At 47.3% G+C, this 17,130-nt stretch overlaps 1 protein-coding gene and 1 non-coding gene across 5 annotated transcripts in view; one reads left to right on the forward strand and one right to left on the reverse strand.

The window, feature by feature from the left end:
• The window catches only part of METTL2A (methyltransferase like 2A), a 39,793-nt gene that overhangs the window by 9,148 nt on the left and 13,515 nt on the right, over positions 1-17,130 (forward strand). For 2 of the 4 annotated variants that reach the window (XM_032429940.1, XM_032429942.1), the window contains exons 7-8: positions 204-310; positions 12,653-12,755. In XM_032429940.1, the coding sequence (XP_032285831.1) occupies positions 204-310; positions 12,653-12,750 (205 nt within the window). In that variant the 3' untranslated portion in view covers positions 12,751-12,755. Of the gene's footprint in view, positions 1-203; positions 311-1,952; positions 2,019-2,820; positions 3,241-11,901; positions 11,960-12,652; positions 12,756-17,130 lie in introns of those variants that run through there. The other 2 variants (XM_032429943.1, XM_032429939.1) reach the window with 2 other exon arrangements.
• LOC116648167 lies at positions 5,220-5,364 on the reverse strand. The gene has a single exon (XR_004302453.1). It is a non-coding gene; the product is annotated as a small nucleolar RNA SNORA67 (small nucleolar RNA).

Genomic DNA, 17,130 nt, shown 5'->3' on the forward strand with positions numbered 1-17,130 from the left:
AGCCACGGTCACGAGCAGACAGCAGAAGCACCTGAGAAGCTTGGGTATGTGCTCCCGTTCTCACTGAAGCAAGAGCAGAGGAGCTGAGATGTCGGGGTTCGTTTGTCAAGGTTAGGAAGTCCACTGGCTTTTCCAGGCATGCTACAAGGAAAAGGAATCCTGTCCTTAAGGAGACCTGATCTTCATTCTGTGTTGCCCCGCAGGATGCAGAAGGCCATCAACGGGCTGAGCAGGCTTCTAAAGCCCGGAGGGATGATGCTTCTGCGAGATTATGGCCGCTATGACATGGCTCAGCTTCGGTTTAAAAAAGGTATTTTGCTACTATTACCAAAGCAACAGTTTTGCCATCAGAATAGACCTAGAAGTCAGTGAAATCGAATAGAAACTCTAGAATTGTAGCTCCATATATAAAGCTACTTAATACATGACAAGGGTGGTATGTTTTTGAAGATTTGTATAATCTAGGTATTTGGGAGATCTTTTAACCAAGACAGCTACTTTTAGAATAGCTACCTTGGTGGGGCACCTGGGTGGCTCAGTCATTAAGCGTCTGCCTTCGGCTCAGGTCATGATCCCAGGGTCCTGGGATCGAGCCCCGCATCGGGCTCCCTGCTCAGCAGGAAGCCTGCTTCTCCCTCTCCCATTCCCCCTGCTTGTGTTCCCTCTCTCACTGTGTCTCTCTCTGTCAAATAAATAAATAAAATCTTTAAAAAAAAAAAAAAAAGAATAGCTACCTTTGGAAAAAGATTTGATTACATAAGTAATTTTAAATGTGGCATGGCAAAAGATGCCATTAAAAATTTGAAAGACAAATAATTTCGGTGCCTAGAACAGATAAAGACTCAATTATTATCTCTGCTCTTCAAGGGCCTGTTGGTAAATTGATAAGGAGATCAGCAACCCACCCAAAAAACAGGGAAGGAAAATTTTAGAGTTGATTCACAGAAGGGCAAATCCAAATGGCCAAAAACAAACTTCAAGGTAACAAAACTTAGAGTGAGATAACCACTTCTTAAACCTACCACTGGCCATTTCAAAGAAGGAGATACACTTCTCCATTACTGGTAGAAATAACAACTTGTTAATGGTGTTTGGGTTGTTTTGGGTTGTTTGTTTTTTTTTTTAAGCACACTGGTGTTATCTACTCAGTCTAACAATCCTTTGGGGCATTACTCAAGAACTAGCATGTAATGTGTATGTAGGCAAAATCTTCAAAACAAAGTGAATGCCTCTGGGGAGGGGAGCATTGTGCCTGCCGCATGAGGTGGGCCCCACACCGGCAGTCCTGGCGGGGTTTCCATTCTGCATTCCCAGATGAGAAAAGCAGTGTGCACGTGACTGTTTTAAACTTGATCGCACATACAAGAGTGGCTGGGGAGAAATAAGCAAAGTAAAGCAAGTAAGATTATATTGACATTCCAAAGGTGCAGAATCACCTACCAGGTTAGTAAATTGACATTAGGTCAGAGGGCTTGGCAGCTGAGGGGAAAGCGTCCATGATAAAAACAGCACGCGGGTTGTATTTGTGAGTGTGTGTGGATGCGTGGAGAGACGTGGGAAGTGGTCCCAGTGGCTCAAGTTTTCTTCCCTTCAGCGTAGCTAAAGTCCCTGTCTTTTGTTTATTTATTTTTGTTTTACAAAGAGTATGTGGTATTTATTGAATGAGGGAGGAGGGAAACACTGTTTGCAACAGGAAACAGCTCTAGAACAGAAGGCTGAGAATCGCCCATGTGATCAAACGCTGCGGTTGATGGCGCCCCCAGGGCTGCTCGCTCCAAAGCACCGTTCCTTCATAGCAGCGAAACTGCCAATTCCTGCAAGGTGCCCAGAGTAACCAAGAAAGGCTTCTGTTCTCTGCCCAAGAAATCGGTATCACAATGCACATTTGATTGGCAGTGAAATTCAAAGAAGTACTTTAAAGTTTCTCTGATTTTTATCACATCGCTCCACAGGTCAGTGTCTGTCTGAAAATTTCTACGTGAGAGGTGACGGTACTAGAGTTTACTTCTTCACACAAGGTATGAAAACGCTCATCTTTGCGTACGCCAGTAGTCCCCCAAACACCAGCTCAGACGTTGCTCCGTGTGCTCTCAGAAGTAAGACTGTTGGGCGCTCCCACCTGTGGGGGCCTTCGCCACCCTGCGCTCAGCTGCCCGGAACCTGTTCGCTGTTCTGCAGACAGGCTCCACTTACAGGAGCCTTCAGCCCTCCGCATGGCCCTCCTGCGGTCTGCTCTTCCTCCCAGTCCCTTTGTCCAAAACAGGAGACCTGCCCCATTTTGCGGGACTTCAGTGCAACTGGTGTCACCCTGAAGGCTGGGTCACCCCGTAGGGGCCCCGGAGCCAGGCCCGTGCTCCCTAGCTCCCGCTGTAACCCAGGATGGCTCTCCTCTGCGGCCGGCCCTGCCCACGTGCCCACTGCCATTCCTGGGTCCTTTATTCTGTCACATACTTTTCTGAGCCTTTGGTGAAAGTGGAGGAACCTCTCCCCTAAAAAAGTGGCTTTGATGTTACATTTATGTAGATTTTTGCATGTAATCTTAAGGTGTCCGTGAAGCCCTTCTTGAAAATTCTTCCCCGTCAGCCAACTCTTCGGCTCTCCCTTGGGATACCAAGCTGCCCTTCCCAGACGGTTCAGCTTCCCCCATTTAAATGTGAATTTGCTGTTACCAAACTGTTACCGCACTTATAAACAGCACGGCTCAAGCCACTTAAAATATATAAATAAAAACAGTCTCACGGAGCCCCATTAAACGTAGGAAGTGGTAGATAATGTTTTTTCTTCAGCGGAAAATATATAAACATCTCTTTTCCAAACCAGAGGAGCTGGATACGCTTTTCACTACTGCTGGACTGGAAAAGGTTCAAAACCTGGTGGATCGCCGATTGCAAGTGAACCGGGGGAAACAGCTGACAATGTACCGGGTTTGGATTCAGTGCAAATATCGCAAGCCTCTTCTGTCTGGTGCTGGCTGAGAGGCACCTGCTCCTGACATGATAGGAGTTCATTGGAGTTTTTTAAAAAAGAACATATGCAAATGGTGTCTTGATCTTGGAAAGTTCAAGGATTCAGACTTGAACCTTGAACCTAGGACAGATTGCTTTTTATCAAGATTTTAATAATTGTCCTTCATATTTGTGAAGGCCTTTAATATATACTTTCCTCAAGTTTGTTTTGTTTCTTGTTTTGTTTTGTTTTTCTTTTTTTTAAGCAGGCTCCATGCCCAGCATGGAGCCCAATGCCGGGCTTGAACTCAATGACCCTGAGATTAAGACCTCAGCTGAGTTCAAGAGTTGAATGCTTAACCACTGAACCACCTAGGCGCCCCTTCCTCTGGTTTCTTTCTTTGAGATCTCAAAGGATCTTTCTTGCCATTTTGTAATTTATCATAACTGAAATGGTCATGGGAATCATGAATTTAAAGGCATCAAGAATTTGTTATATATGAATGTAAGAAATCAAGAAAAGTATTATATATGTTAAAGTGTCATTTGAGTTGCATTAAATTATTTCAGAGTTCAAATACCTAGGCTAGGCAGTTAATACATACAAAGGTAAATACAAATTTTGTTCAGCAAGAAGCACATCAAGAAGAATCATCTTTCTTTGGATGTTTACCTGATTCAAAAACACTGCTTTAAAGAGCATCAAAACGAGTCCTTGTTATGTATTTATTCGGTCATGGTCTCCACTTAACTTTAGTTCTGTGGAATTTTAAGCACTGTTTCCCCTCAAGTAACCTCTTTCTAAAAAATTAAAAGGATCTTGACTTTTAGCAAAATCGTTTCATTTTCTTTTTTTATTGTACCCTTAAATGTTTGACACAAAAGAAATTGAGAGAACTTTAAGAATTGAGAGAGAGAACAGGGGTGAGGGGGCTGGGGGAGGGGCAGAGGGAGAGAGAATCTCAAGCAGACTCCCTGCTGAGCTCAGAGCCCAACGTGGGGCTGGATCTTAAAACCCTGAGATCATGATCCGAGCCGAAATCAAGAGTCAGATGTATAACTGACTGAGCTGCCCAGGTGCCCCTAATAATTTCAAATTTAAAGGAAAGTACCAATTACCAAGAATATTGCAAGAATAGTCCATTTTTTTCTGAATACTTTTTAAGAATAGGTTGCAAGGTGATGTCCCAACACTCCTGCATATTTTAATGCATAATTCCTATAACTGAAGCTGTTCTATATCACCAAATAAATCCATCAGAAATAAAAATTAACCTGAAAACACTACCATCCACAGATAACCAAATTTTCCCAGTGACCCCAATAATAATCTTCTATCAGCAGAAAAAAGTTGCACTTAGTAGTCCTGTCTCCATCTCCTGTAGTCTGGAACAATCCAGGTTGGTTTTAATGACCTTGACATTTGAAGATTACAGGCTGTTTTGCAGACTGTCCCTGAATTTGGGTTTGTTGATGCTTTCTCATGGTTGGATTCCAGGTCACACATTTCTGGCAGGAGTGTCAAGTGATGCTGTGCTCTTCCCATCCTGTCGGCATAACATGATTTTGAGTCACCCTGTTAGTGGTGATGTTAACCTTGATGACTTAATGGAGGTGGTATCTGCTGGGTTTCTCCACTGAAAAGTTACTAATAAGCATCTTGTGGGGTTGTGCTTTGAAATCGGGTACATAACCCATTTCTCATCAAACTAGTTTGGCATCTGTGTTGCAGTTTCTTGGCTGAATTACTATGATGGTAGCCTGTGAGTGTCTCCTAATCCTGCCATTCTTTCTACATTTATTGGTTGGCATTTTTTAAGGAAAGCTTGCTTTCTTTTTTTTTTTTTTTCATTTTTTCTTGTTTTTTTTTTGCCTCAAAAAGTGACATTTATTCAAGAAAAAAAAAAATGACAAGATGTCCATCCCTTGGCTCCCTTCCCTCCCCGCCCCTGCTCCTCTTCAGCCTGCCCCCAGACAACCCGGGGTAGGGCTAGGTAGCAGGACAGCCCCGCAGATGAGGTTAGCGACATCGAGGGGTGCCTCCTCAATGGGGGTGTTGTAGAAGGTCTTGATGTCTCAAAGAATCCTCTTGGCTTCTGTCATCATGTTAATAGCCACACCCTTATGGCCAAATCATCCCCCACGACCGATTCTGTGGATATAGTGTTCCCTGTTGGTGGGAAGGTCATAATTGACTAAAATAACCTGCTGCACATCAGTGTCTCTGGCCTAGGTCAGGGGAGGGGACAGAGTCTATGCAGAAGGGATTGAAGTGCATGTAGGCAGCCAAAGGAAGACAAAGGAAAACAGACATCCCCTCTCCCCCAGCAACCTCAGGCATGCCAGATTTTATTCCAAGTTGCTACTACGAAAGCTTTCTTTTTTCTGTTCCTTTTCTTAATAGGGACTCATTTCTGTTTTATTAAATGATCATTATATATACTCTCATTCTTTTGGTACTCATGTTACCCCAGATTTGGCCAGTGGGGGCCCCTTCAGAGCTTCTGTGACCTTGTGACTCCCCGATGTTCTTTGAGCACTTCAAGCACAAGTTCCAGGCTCATCTTCCCATTTCTCTGCCCCAGTTTGAATTTCCCCCAAGGAGTTCTGGTTTCTTTTAATGCAAAAAGGTGTTTAGAAACCAAGCTAAGTGTGCTCATTGCTTTTGGGGTGTTCCTGTTCCCAACCCCCCTCAGTGGTCGGAGCTCAGGGATATTTGCACATATGTACACACACGCATATTTGCATCTATATTTTTATACTTAAACATGTATATTGAAAACCATCCGTTCAGATTAATGCCTTCAGTGCATCGCACCACAAGATTTCTTCTAGTTGTTATTCTCTGTACTTATAGATTCTTCTTCCAACGATCCCAAACTCCCATGACCCTCAATACGATGGGCCAATGCCCTCATATATAACATTCCCCCTTTTGTCACCACTCACACATGGAGGGCCGCCTCACCTCTCAGGTTCTGACACCCCACTCCAAGTTACTATCGCCACAGCTCCCTGCCTCGCAGACACCTCCTCACCCTGCCCTGGGTCCAACACCCCCCCACACACACCACCCTTCCACCCTTGCACTAACAGCCACCTTGCTTAGCTTCATCAGTGAGTTGTAAAGGATGGGAGGGAGCTAGCTCCCCATCTCTTCCATTACACGGAATCTACCTAAGACTGTAAAAGATTGAGTCACTGGAACGGTATTTCATGTATCTTTTGGAAGGAAGAACAGATCTATTAAATGATCCACTAAAGACCTTCCTTTGGCATCTCTGAGGCATTTCAAAGTAACAGGAAGAGATTTTACTCCATCTTCGGGCCACCTGGCTTGAGCTTTGGGCTTTAAGTGTAAGAAATGAGCGTCTTCCCTCCTGCTGCTCTCCTTGATCTTCTCTGTCATCTGCTACGCTCTCTTCCCTTGCTCTCTGACTTTTTAATCTGTCAAGCTACCTTAAACTCCGTAAGGGACTTGGCATGATTTTTTAGCCTTGGAATCACTAATAATGGTCAGAGGACAATTAAACATGGTCAGGGTAGATGAAAGTAGGACTTTGGTGCCGCTCAGAAACAGACTGTCTGGACTATGGGTCTGACTCCTAACAGTATCTCTCGGTATTCGTTTGTTTTTTTTTTTTCTTCTTTTTTTTTGAAATAGAGTCAACACACAACGTTACGTTAATTCCAGGTGTACAGCGTAGTGACTCAACAGCTCTACATTACGCTGTGTTCCCTGCATGCAGAGCTACGCTGGTCGCCACACACTATTCTAGTCCCATGGACTATATTCCCAGTGCGGTGCCTTTCATCCCTGTGACTTCTTCATTCCATCGCTGGAAGGCTGTAGCTCCCAGTCCCCTTCACCCATTTTGTCCTTCCTCTCTGGCAACCACCAGTTTGTACTTTGTATTTTCAGGTCTGATCTCTTGACATTCTTGGTGCAAGAAAAGTGCTGTGTTGGCTGGGAAGGTAGCTCCACGTGTGAAGCTGCTCAGGAAGTTACGTGGTTTAGATTCATGTCTAATGGAGAAGTTTCCGAAACCAACTGCTCTGCCTAAGTAGTCGTAATTCGGCTGAGGAGAGAAATTCGACGGTGTTTGGACCACCACCACCCGGTGGTGGGCCAGGGCACTGGAACCACTGGGGTAAAGCCATGTTGGGGAAGGTGGTGCCCAGGGTCAGGGTGTCACACGTGGAGAGTGTGGGCTCTTGCACTGCGAACCCATTCATTATCTGAGATTCGTCTCCTGGTCTGTATGCTTCATCCTGAGCCTGGCCTCTGCTAATGCTGTCAAACCTATGCTTTGCATTGGCTCCATGACCTGCCTCCATGTCAGTTCACTCTCTTGGGCTCCGGCTGGCAAATTAGGGCCTTGAAAACTTAATAGGAAAAGGAAAATCTAATGTATTAAGAATTCTACTTTCCTCCTAATTGATTCCTATCTTTGCCTCAAGATGTTACTTCAGTAATCGTGGGGAGTTGTATCCGTGCCTTAAAAGATGAGCCCAGGACAAACAGCTTCTTTCACTCTGTTCACAAAGGTCTGTTCTCTGGTTTGTGGTTTGGGCTGCTATTTTCAGAGCCCGGCTGCATCGATGCGTTACAAGCTCTTTTATATGCTTCTTAATTTGGCGTGCAGGTTGGTTTGGAGAAGTGCTGGCAGTGAGTTTCACAGGTAAAAACACTAAAATGGTGCAGCGCCGCCACCTCACATTATTTCAGGGAATTTCTCGGTCCAAGATTGGACGCTGTCTCCCATGTAGTCAGTGGAACATAGTGTATGATCAAGTCACCGAGCAAATAGCCACAGTCAGATCCCATGCTGGGGGGGCGGGGGGAGTCTCCGAGACACGGAGGCCAGTGGCCTCGACGAAGGCACAAACATGGCATCTTCACCCTGAGGTGAGCCCCAAATTGCATTCAGTCCTTCATTCCCCACCTCCCTTTCTCTGAGTTTGGATTTCTCCCTTAAAACTTAAAATATCCTGGGGCACCTGGGTGGCTCAGTGTGTTAAAAGTCCAGCTGGGCGTGGAGCCTGCTTAAGATTCTCTCTCTCCCTCTCCTTCTGCCCCTCCCCCACAAAATAATAATAAAAATAAAATAACTTACATTCTTAAATTTAAGTAAGCCGCTTAAATCACTGAGCCATCCAGAGGCACCAACAGAAGATATTTTTAAAAATAAATACAGTGAGGGGCACCTGGATGGCACAGTGGGTTAAGCATCCGACTCTTGGTTTTGGCTCAGGTCTTGACCTCAGGGTTGTGAGATCAAGCCCCATGTTGGGCTCCACACTTGGTGCAGAGTCTGCTTGGATTCTCTCCCCCTCTCCCTCTGCCTCTCCCCACCCCTTGCTCTCTCTATCTCTCTCTAAAAAATAAATCTTTTAAATAAATAAATACCGTGAAAACAAAAGAACCTTGTAAGTGCTAGCTGGATCCCGTTGCTGCCCAAGGCTGTGAATCCTAAGCCTAGAAACACCACAGCAAACAGTCACAGCTCTCCTGGAGCTCACATTTGGTGGCAGAGATTCCAAAGAAGCCCATAGGACATGAATCAGGTGGGCATGTGCCAGGAAGAATTGAGCCGGGTAAACAGGGAGAGGCGGGAGTGGAGGAAAGAGCCCTCTGAGATGGGGTCTCCTGGAGGAGATGGCTTCCCTCCTGCGTGTCTGAGCGAAGAGCCTTCTAGGCAGAAGGAACAGCCACCGCACAGGCAGGAGGATTGTGGAAGACTCCCACGTTCTCCACCCCACAGCATCGGGAGCGTTGCATTGCCCACTCTTGTCATAAATGCATCTGCCTTTAAGCACATTTTAATGAGAGTGTTACTCAAGTGCACTATGTACTAAGAAAATGAGTAAGAATGATTACCTGTTCCCTACTGACCCTCAGGTCCAAGGTCTGGATTCTTCTCGGTTCATCTAGGGACAATTAAAATTACGAAGCCAGCCCAACTCACAAGAATGTGGCACATAAGCCAGGATTATTGATCTGTGATCTCAAACATAACTGAAAGGCAAGGGGATTCCCCCCCCCCCCAGGAAAGGAAGCTACTTGAGAAACTGAAGATCAGAAGTTGATTGTTAAGAATACACTAGAGCCTGGGAGTCAGGTGGCCCCAACGTTTCTGTCAAGCCGCGGCTGAAGCAAGGTCCCCCATCTGCCCCGATGAAGCTGCTGCTGAGCAGATCTGCGGGAACATTAACTGGCATTTGTTTAGACCTTAATACTCTTTAAAAAGCGTTTCATATAATTTAATCCTCACAGCACCCCTGTGAAATATAAAATGATCTCCATTTTACAGATGAGGAACTCTGATGTTCAGGGGGGATACATGGTTTACCAAGGTCAGACGACTAGTGTTAATCGTAAGGTAATTAGCCTAAGATTAAGGAGGGGTATTTTGATATAAATGGTATTTGACATAATGCATGGGCTTAAACATTCTTGGCTCCAACCAACTGGGCCTGTCTGGAAAATGCTACACCTGCTCAGAGGTCAGCCCTGCGGCCTGCCATGTGGGGGTGGAGGGAGGAGAAAGGGCACTGGCCCCACCTCCACCCACCAGCCACCCCAGCCTTCCCGAGAAAAAAGAAAAAAGAAAACACCGCAACTCTCAGAAGTGTCGAACAATTAGAGAGTCCCCGAAATCAGCTACATAAATTGTGTTGGTTTGGCAACATTGTACAATTTGCAACATTTTCATCCAAAGAGAACAATGTAATCCACCACCTTGACACTGTGCTCCAGTCCTGTCTGTGAGCCCCCTGCAGTGCAGGGAGGACCTGCGCCTCATCTTCCTGGGAGGGGCTCCACGCGGCCCGGGGTGGCATCAGGGGCGCGTCCTGTTCTGTGGCACCGCCAGGCACTCAGAGGGGCCCAGTGAGGCTCGATGCTCTTGCTGCTGCCATCTGGGAATTCTTGGTACGTTTTAACAAAGGGCCAGGCAAATTGTGTACCATCTTGCGGCTGCTTCCTTCTTGCTCCTTCTTCCTTCCTCTTTCTCCTTCCTTAGGAAAGAGTGGTGTTCTCTTTTTTTTTAGATTTTTTTTTTTAAGATTTTTTTTTAAGATTTTATTGATTTATTTGACAGGGGGAGACACAGCAAGAGAGGGAACACAAGCAGGGGGAGAGGGAGAGGGAGAGGCAGGCTTCCCACTGAGCAGGGAGCCCGATGCGGGGCTCGATCCCAGGACCCTGGGATCATGACCTGAGCCGAAGGCAGAGATTAACGACTGAGCCACCCAGGCGCCCCAGGAGTGGTGTTCTCTTGACTTACTTTTCCCTTCCCACCAGTCAGCTGATCCTTGGCTGCCCTGGGTGGGGCCTTCTTGCCCAGGGCAGGACCCCTTGCCCACCCTCGGCTCTTCCTGCCTTTCCAAGCCCCTTCTCCATTCTCCTGCCAGGCGGGCTTTCCAGACAGGCCATGCCCGGACCCCGCAGGACTTGCTGCTCCTGACCTCAGCGCCCTGCATGTACCCCACCTTCCCATGACTTGTGGCTTCTCCTCATCCAGGTTTCAACTCGGATGTCCCCTGACTTATGAGAGTCTTTCTCTGCTGATGCCCTTGACCAGTGTCACCACCACCCCCTAGAGCCTTCTCCCTGCCTCCCTCCCCGTCCCCATCATACCACATCATGCGGCCTTATCTTCCTCATGACATACAGCATTGTTCTTAATGTTTTATTATCTGCCTCCTGCCTCTATACTATGATATGAGCTCTTTGGGGTCAGGGATTTTGTCTACTTCAATCACAGTTGTATCCTCAGTACCTACAATGATGTCTGGTACATAGTAGGTGCTCAATAACTATTTCTCAGGTGGATGAGTACATAGAATGTCACCCAGGTACTGGGTCCCTAGAGCATTTCAGACAATGAAGTGAAGAAAGTCAAATTCTGTCATCTCATCCAGTGAGGAGTAGTGGGTCTGGAGACGGAAGCCCCGAGCCTGTGGATGGAAGGTGCCCCCTAAACTTTTCTCAGAAACCAGCCATCCCTGCAAAAGATTAGGGAGTAAGAGCCACCAAAGGAGCAAGGCTGCCCAGCTCCCAAGAGGAGGACCAGTCAGGATGGTTTAAAGGTGCAGAAACAGGGGCTCCTGGGTGGCTCAGTCAGTTAAGCATCCAGCTCTTGGTTGCTCCTCAGGTCATGATCTCAGGGTCCTGAGATGGAGCCCCGCGTCAGGCTCCCTGCTCAGCAGGGAGTCTGCCTGAGATTTCTCTCCCTTTCCCTTTCCCTCTGCTCCTCCCCCCATGCATGCGTGCTCTCTCTCTCTAAAAATAAATAAATAAATCGTAAAAAAAAAAAAAAAAAAGGTGCAGAAACAGGACTAGGGAAACTGGCTGACTGGCCCGGTGACACAGAGAAACCAACACAGTGAACAAGATGATCCACTTTGAATTGCCAAAGGCCACCAATACTTGGATAATTCCCTAATCTGTGTCATGAGTTAAGGCTCTCACTTGAGCCTTGAGCTAGTTTATCTAAATACCTCCTAGACCTCTCTCTCCAGTGGAAGGCCTTTGGGCACCTCAAACTCAAACTGTCCAGAACAACTCATAAGAGCACACACTGAGGTTGAAATCCTGGAGTCACCCTTTCGTCTGTTCTCTGTGCCATCTTGGCCCAGTTACTGGATTCCTCTAATTCTCAGTTTCCTCAACAGTAATTTGGATAGAAGTAAGAGAATACACATAATCTGGCAGCCCTAGTGGCCCCCATAACACAAGCCTAACTCACAGAGAACGGTGTTGAATGCCAACTGCAGTGAGCTGTTCTGTATTTATAAGACTCCTTTGTGTAAGATACACGTCATTATATGTTGTGTATTTAGCAGTTATATCAATGGTTTATCCCTTGGCCTGGAGAGAATAAACATGTGTTATTGTGTGAGTGTATATGAGATTGTAGCAGAGAGCACTAATCTATGTTTCTTCTCTAAGGTCCCAAAGAGCTGTGAAGAAGAGGAGGTAAGACCTCCGGGCTTTCAACAAATTTCAGGTATTTCCCCTTAGTCAAGGTCAGCTTCCCCATTAGGTACAGAGCACATTCTCTAGGGCACAGTGCCTCAGGCCCATGGTACTTCAGGAGCCCTGGGAAATGTTTTCATTTTTTTTTTAAAGATTTATTTATTTATTTGAGAGAGCGGAAAGAGAGAGAGTGTGCGCGTGTGCACACACAGCGGGGTGGGGGCCAGGGGGAGAGGATATCTCAAGCAGACTCTGCGCTGAGCGCAGAGCCCATTGTGGGGCTGGATCTCACAATCCTGAGATCCTGACCTGAGCTGAACCAAGATTTGGACACTTAACCAACTGCGCCCCTTCATTATCACTTATTTTATTTTATTTTTATTTTATTTTATTTTTTTAAAGATTTTATTTATTTATTTGACAGAGAGAGAGATAGCGAGAGCAGGAACACAAGCAGGGGGAATGGGAGAGGGAGAAGCAGGCTTCTTGCCGAGCAGGGAGCCCGATGTGGGACTTGATCCCAGGACCCTGGGATCATGACCTGAGCCGAAGGCAGACGCTTAACGACTGAGCCACCCAGGCGCCCATTATCACTTATTTTAAAACCAGAAAATAAAGAATGAATATAACACTAATGAATATATGATCATGAAGGCAGCCTTATGTTTGTTTTTGTATCAACATGTATGTGTGACACAGTTAAAAAAATATATTTTTTTTGAAGGGAGGAAAGGACCCGTGAACGCAGAAATGCTCAGGACCCATGTGAGTCCCGGTGGGATGCTGCTGGCTTCAGCCTCCCAGATGCAGGGGCCGAGTTGATAGAGGTAAGTGTGGGTGAGCCTCTCCCTCCGCCTTGCCTCTCTGTCCAACTCACACTGCCTCAGGGAAACATTATCTGTGGACAGGAGCGTTGTGGGAAGTATTTAGCATTTATATATGCACATGCGGGGGGCGGGTCCTAACTGGGAGCGGGATCTGTGGGTGAGGGGTTTGGTGTGGCAGCACCCAGGGCATCAAGGAACAAAATCTAGCCTTTTGCATTTATTCTTACAGAAATGATTTCTATTTATACATTTCTTGCTATAAATTCCATTTTCCCAGAGCACAGAAAAGCAGGACTTTTCTCAGGGAGGATGTCACAAGCAGGTAACCCTCAGGCAGGATTTGGAGGGTGAAGTTGTTTTTTGTGTTTTTTTTTAAGATTTATTTATTTTAGAGAGGGCGCGTGTGCGCACGTGTGAGCTGGGGGGGAGGGGCACAGTGAGAGGGAGAGAGAGAATCTCAAGCAGATTCCCCACTGAGTGGGGAGCCCGACATGGGGCTCAATCCCAGGACCCTTAGATCATGACCTGAGCCAAGATCAAGAGTTGGCTGCTTAACCAACTGAGCCACCCAAGTGCCCTGGGGGTGAAATTTTTCCTGGTGGATGGGGATGAGGTGATGGTGTCTGATCAAAGGAAGGGAATTTCACATAGACCCATTTATGGGGAGGAGCCACAAGTGGACAGGGTTGTGGCTGTTCAGGAGGACAGAGCATGGCGCAGGTCTTGGAGCGTCTCCTGGGAATTACAAATGTCTTCCAGTCAGTTCCTCCCAGATTGTGGGAGCCTCAGATACCATGCTGAGGAGTTGGGGCTTAATCCTGTGGGCAGCAGAGGGCCACTGGAGACACTAAAAGGAGGACAACAGAATAATTACAGGGACATTCAAGAAAATTACCTTTGGTCACAATTCAGAGAGATAATCACAGGGGATGAAAGGGTGTGTGTGTGTGTGGGGGGGGTGATGCAGGGGCAGGGGAGACTAGAGCCAGGGAGGTCAGGAAGAAGATTCCACGAGTTACAGCAAGATGGGATGAACCAATGCTTGGAAGTGAGAGCAGAAAAGCAAGAACGGGGCCCACCACATTTAACCAGTACAATGGATAGGATTGGTGAAGAGTATGAGGTGAGGGAGGCAGGGAGTGAGAGAAACTGAGAATAACCTGGAAGTTTCTGGCTTTAACCATGGGAGGAATGTTGATGCCATAATTAGGGTTTCAGTCAAGAGAGGAAGAGATGTGAGGATATGGAGGGAGTGTGACGAGCCTATAGTCTGAGCCACCCACAGGCATCTCATGGACTTGCCAGGTCCAACAGACAGATACAAATTTGTACCTAAGAAATAGGCAGGAGAGGATTTAATGATGGAATCACCAGCACAAAGGTGGTGGTTCGAAGCCACCACACGGGATGAGTGAGAATTAGAAAAAAATGGGGTTAAGAATCAGAACTGGGGGCGCCTGGTTGACTCAGTAGGTTAAGCATCCGACTCTTGATTTCAGCTCAGGTCATGATCTCAGAGTTGTGAGATGGAACCCTGGGCTCCAAGCTAGGCATGGAGCCAGCTTAAGATCCTCACTGCCCCTCCCCCACCCTAAAAAAAAAAAAAGAAAGGAAGAATCGGAACTAAGGGTCCTCTGAGTGGCTCAGTCGTTTAAGCCTCTGACTCCTGATCTCAGCTCAGGTCTTGATCTCAGGGTCTTGAGGTCAGGCCCTGCTTGGGGGCAGAACCTCCTTAACAAAAATAAATAAAGGGGGTGGTGCCTGGGTGGCTCAGCCAGTTAAGCCTCTGCTTTCCACTCAGGTCATGATCCCAGAGCCTGGGATCCAGCCCCACCTCAGGCTCCCTGCTCAGCGGGGAGTCAGCTTTTCCCTCTCCCTCTGCCCCTCCCCCTGCTCATGGTCTCTCTCTCTCTCTCTCTCCCTGCCCCCCATCCCCCGCCCCACTGCGCTCTCTCTCTCTCTCTCTCTCTCTCTCTCTCTCTCTCTCGCAAATAAATAAATAAATAAATATCTTTAAATAAATAAATAATCAGAACTGCACTCTGAGGAAGCTGCGAGGAGAGCGGCCCTTCGGGTTCATGGCTGGCAATTGTCCAGAGGACAACAGAGCCAGAGGAGGTTAACAGTGGTTGTCATCAGCTGGTAGAAATCTGGGGTCTCTTTCCCCATTATTTTCTGTATTTTTGAACTTTTTTATCAGTAACTATATATTGCCCTTTTTTTGGTTAAAACAACCTTTCATTGGACAAATAGAAGGGGCAGTCCCCAGTAGGTTAAGCGCTGCTGACGGGCCCCGTGCACTGAAGACTGAGCAGAGGTAGAAAAGGCAAACTGCAGCTCATCACACAACCCCCTTCTCCAGGAACGTCCCCCCTCCCAGTCCTCCAACCCCAGAGGAACCAGGGCGCCATGGCAGCCATGTTTCCACCCAATGACCTCTCTGGCCACAGATGATTGGACGGGGTGTGCATGTGACACTGGCTAAGCCAATCAGAGCCCTTCCCAGGACGTTGATGTGAGAGGGCAGCTGACGCTGGTGGCCGGATCCATGCGGTGTGAGCTTGGGGGCAGTTGAAGGCCGAGAGCCCGGCAGCCATTGAGATCCCGGGTGAGAGCACAGCAGGCAGAGGCAGACGACCATACAAACAAAAACCCCGAGGGAGGCCAGGGTTGGGTCACCAGAAACAATGGTGGAGGAGGTGGGGAAAGAGGCGGGGCTCATAAGACCACCAAGTGCCTCATAAACCCTGCTGAGTTGGAATGTTTTCTCATTACAATGAGAAGTTGTTGGAGAGGTTTAAGAGAGGGAGTGGCCCGACCTGGATTACATTTTAAAAGATTAACACAGCTGGAAAATGTCTTGTGGGGGTGGGGCAAGGGTGGAGAGCAGTTTGGAAGCTAGCCCCCAACCGCCCCCCGCCCCGGGGTATTCCGGCCGCTAAGGGTGGACCAGACTTTTGTGGTAGTGCAGAAGATGGAGGCAGCGTGAGTTGAGACAGGATCCAGTGCGGGGGGGGGGGGGGGCGGCCGGGGGGCCGCGGGGCGGGGGGGGGCGGGGGGGAGGGCAGGGAGGGGGCGTGGCTGGGGAGGAAAGGGTGGATTCGGGACCAGGTGGTAGGTGATGATGATGCTGTTACTGCGATGGGGAAGAAGGGAAACATGGAGGCTTCCATTTGGACATTGCAGGTTGGAGGTGATGGTGGCATGTCCCAGGGGAGAGGCTGAGAAGAAGGCAGTGGGGTACATCAGTCTGGAGTTGGGGAGATGGGTTCGACCGGGTTGGCCCTGGATGCTGGAAATGTGGGTGGCATCCGTCTGCAGCCGGTGCTAAAGCCATGGGCCTAGATGAGAGCACCTGGGAGCTGGACAGGAGAGCCCAGTACAGAGGCCTGGAGAGGACAGAGGGAGGCCTGGAGAGGACAGAGGGAGGACTGGGAGAAGGGAAGGAGCAGGAAAGAGGGAGTAAAGGACTGTGTGCTGACCTGGAAGTCCAGAGGAGACTGCCCTGGCTGAGCCCCCATTGAGGCCAGAGAAAAAGCCTTTAGGTTTGGTAATGAAGTTACCTGACCTTGGAAGGTCTGGGTGGAGGTTTAATCTGGCAGTTAAATTGGGGTGGGCCTCATCATTCACTGGAATCTGGATTAAAAAATCATTATGAAGGACATTTTTGGTGCAAATGGAGAAATCCGAAAACGGACTTTATGTTAAATAATATTGTACTAGCATTCAATTTCTTGTAATAATGGTCTGTGGTTAAGTAAGTAAGAGTATCCTGGCTCTTATGAGACACACATTGTAGTATTTATTGTAGTATTGAGGGGTGAAGGAGTAGGATCCCTGCAACTTTCCAGTGATTTAACAATAACAACAAAACTAAACATACCCACCTATATATACTTATATACATAATTTATATATACTCATTTATGCATCTGTTACCTATATATAAATTATGTACTATATATAGGTGTATTATCTCCTAGAGAAAAGGAAAGCAAATGTGGCAAAATGCTAATTGGGGAAAATCTAGGCCGAGGGTACTTTAATACTTTTCAACTTTGCTGTAGGCTTATGTTTTTCCTAGAAAAAAAAACTGGTGGGGGGGGGGCGCCTGGGTGGCTCAAGCGTCTGTCTTCGGCTCAGGTCATGATCTCAGGGTCCTGGGATCGAGCCCCGCATTGGGCTCCCTGCTCAGCGGAGAGCCTGCCGCTCCCCCTACTTGTGCTCTCTCTCTAATAAAAAAACAAAACAAAACAAAATCTTTAAAAAAAAAAAAAAAAAAAAACTGGGAAAAAAGCAACTTAGAAAAAGTGAGCGGCAGGTGATGAGGAAAGGGAAACTGCAGAATTTTGAAGGAGAGAAATGGTACAGCTGG

This window comes from Phoca vitulina, unplaced genomic scaffold (genome assembly GCF_004348235.1).
Source record: "Phoca vitulina isolate PV1807 unplaced genomic scaffold, GSC_HSeal_1.0 scaffold41, whole genome shotgun sequence".
NCBI lineage: Eukaryota > Metazoa > Chordata > Mammalia > Carnivora > Phocidae > Phoca > Phoca vitulina.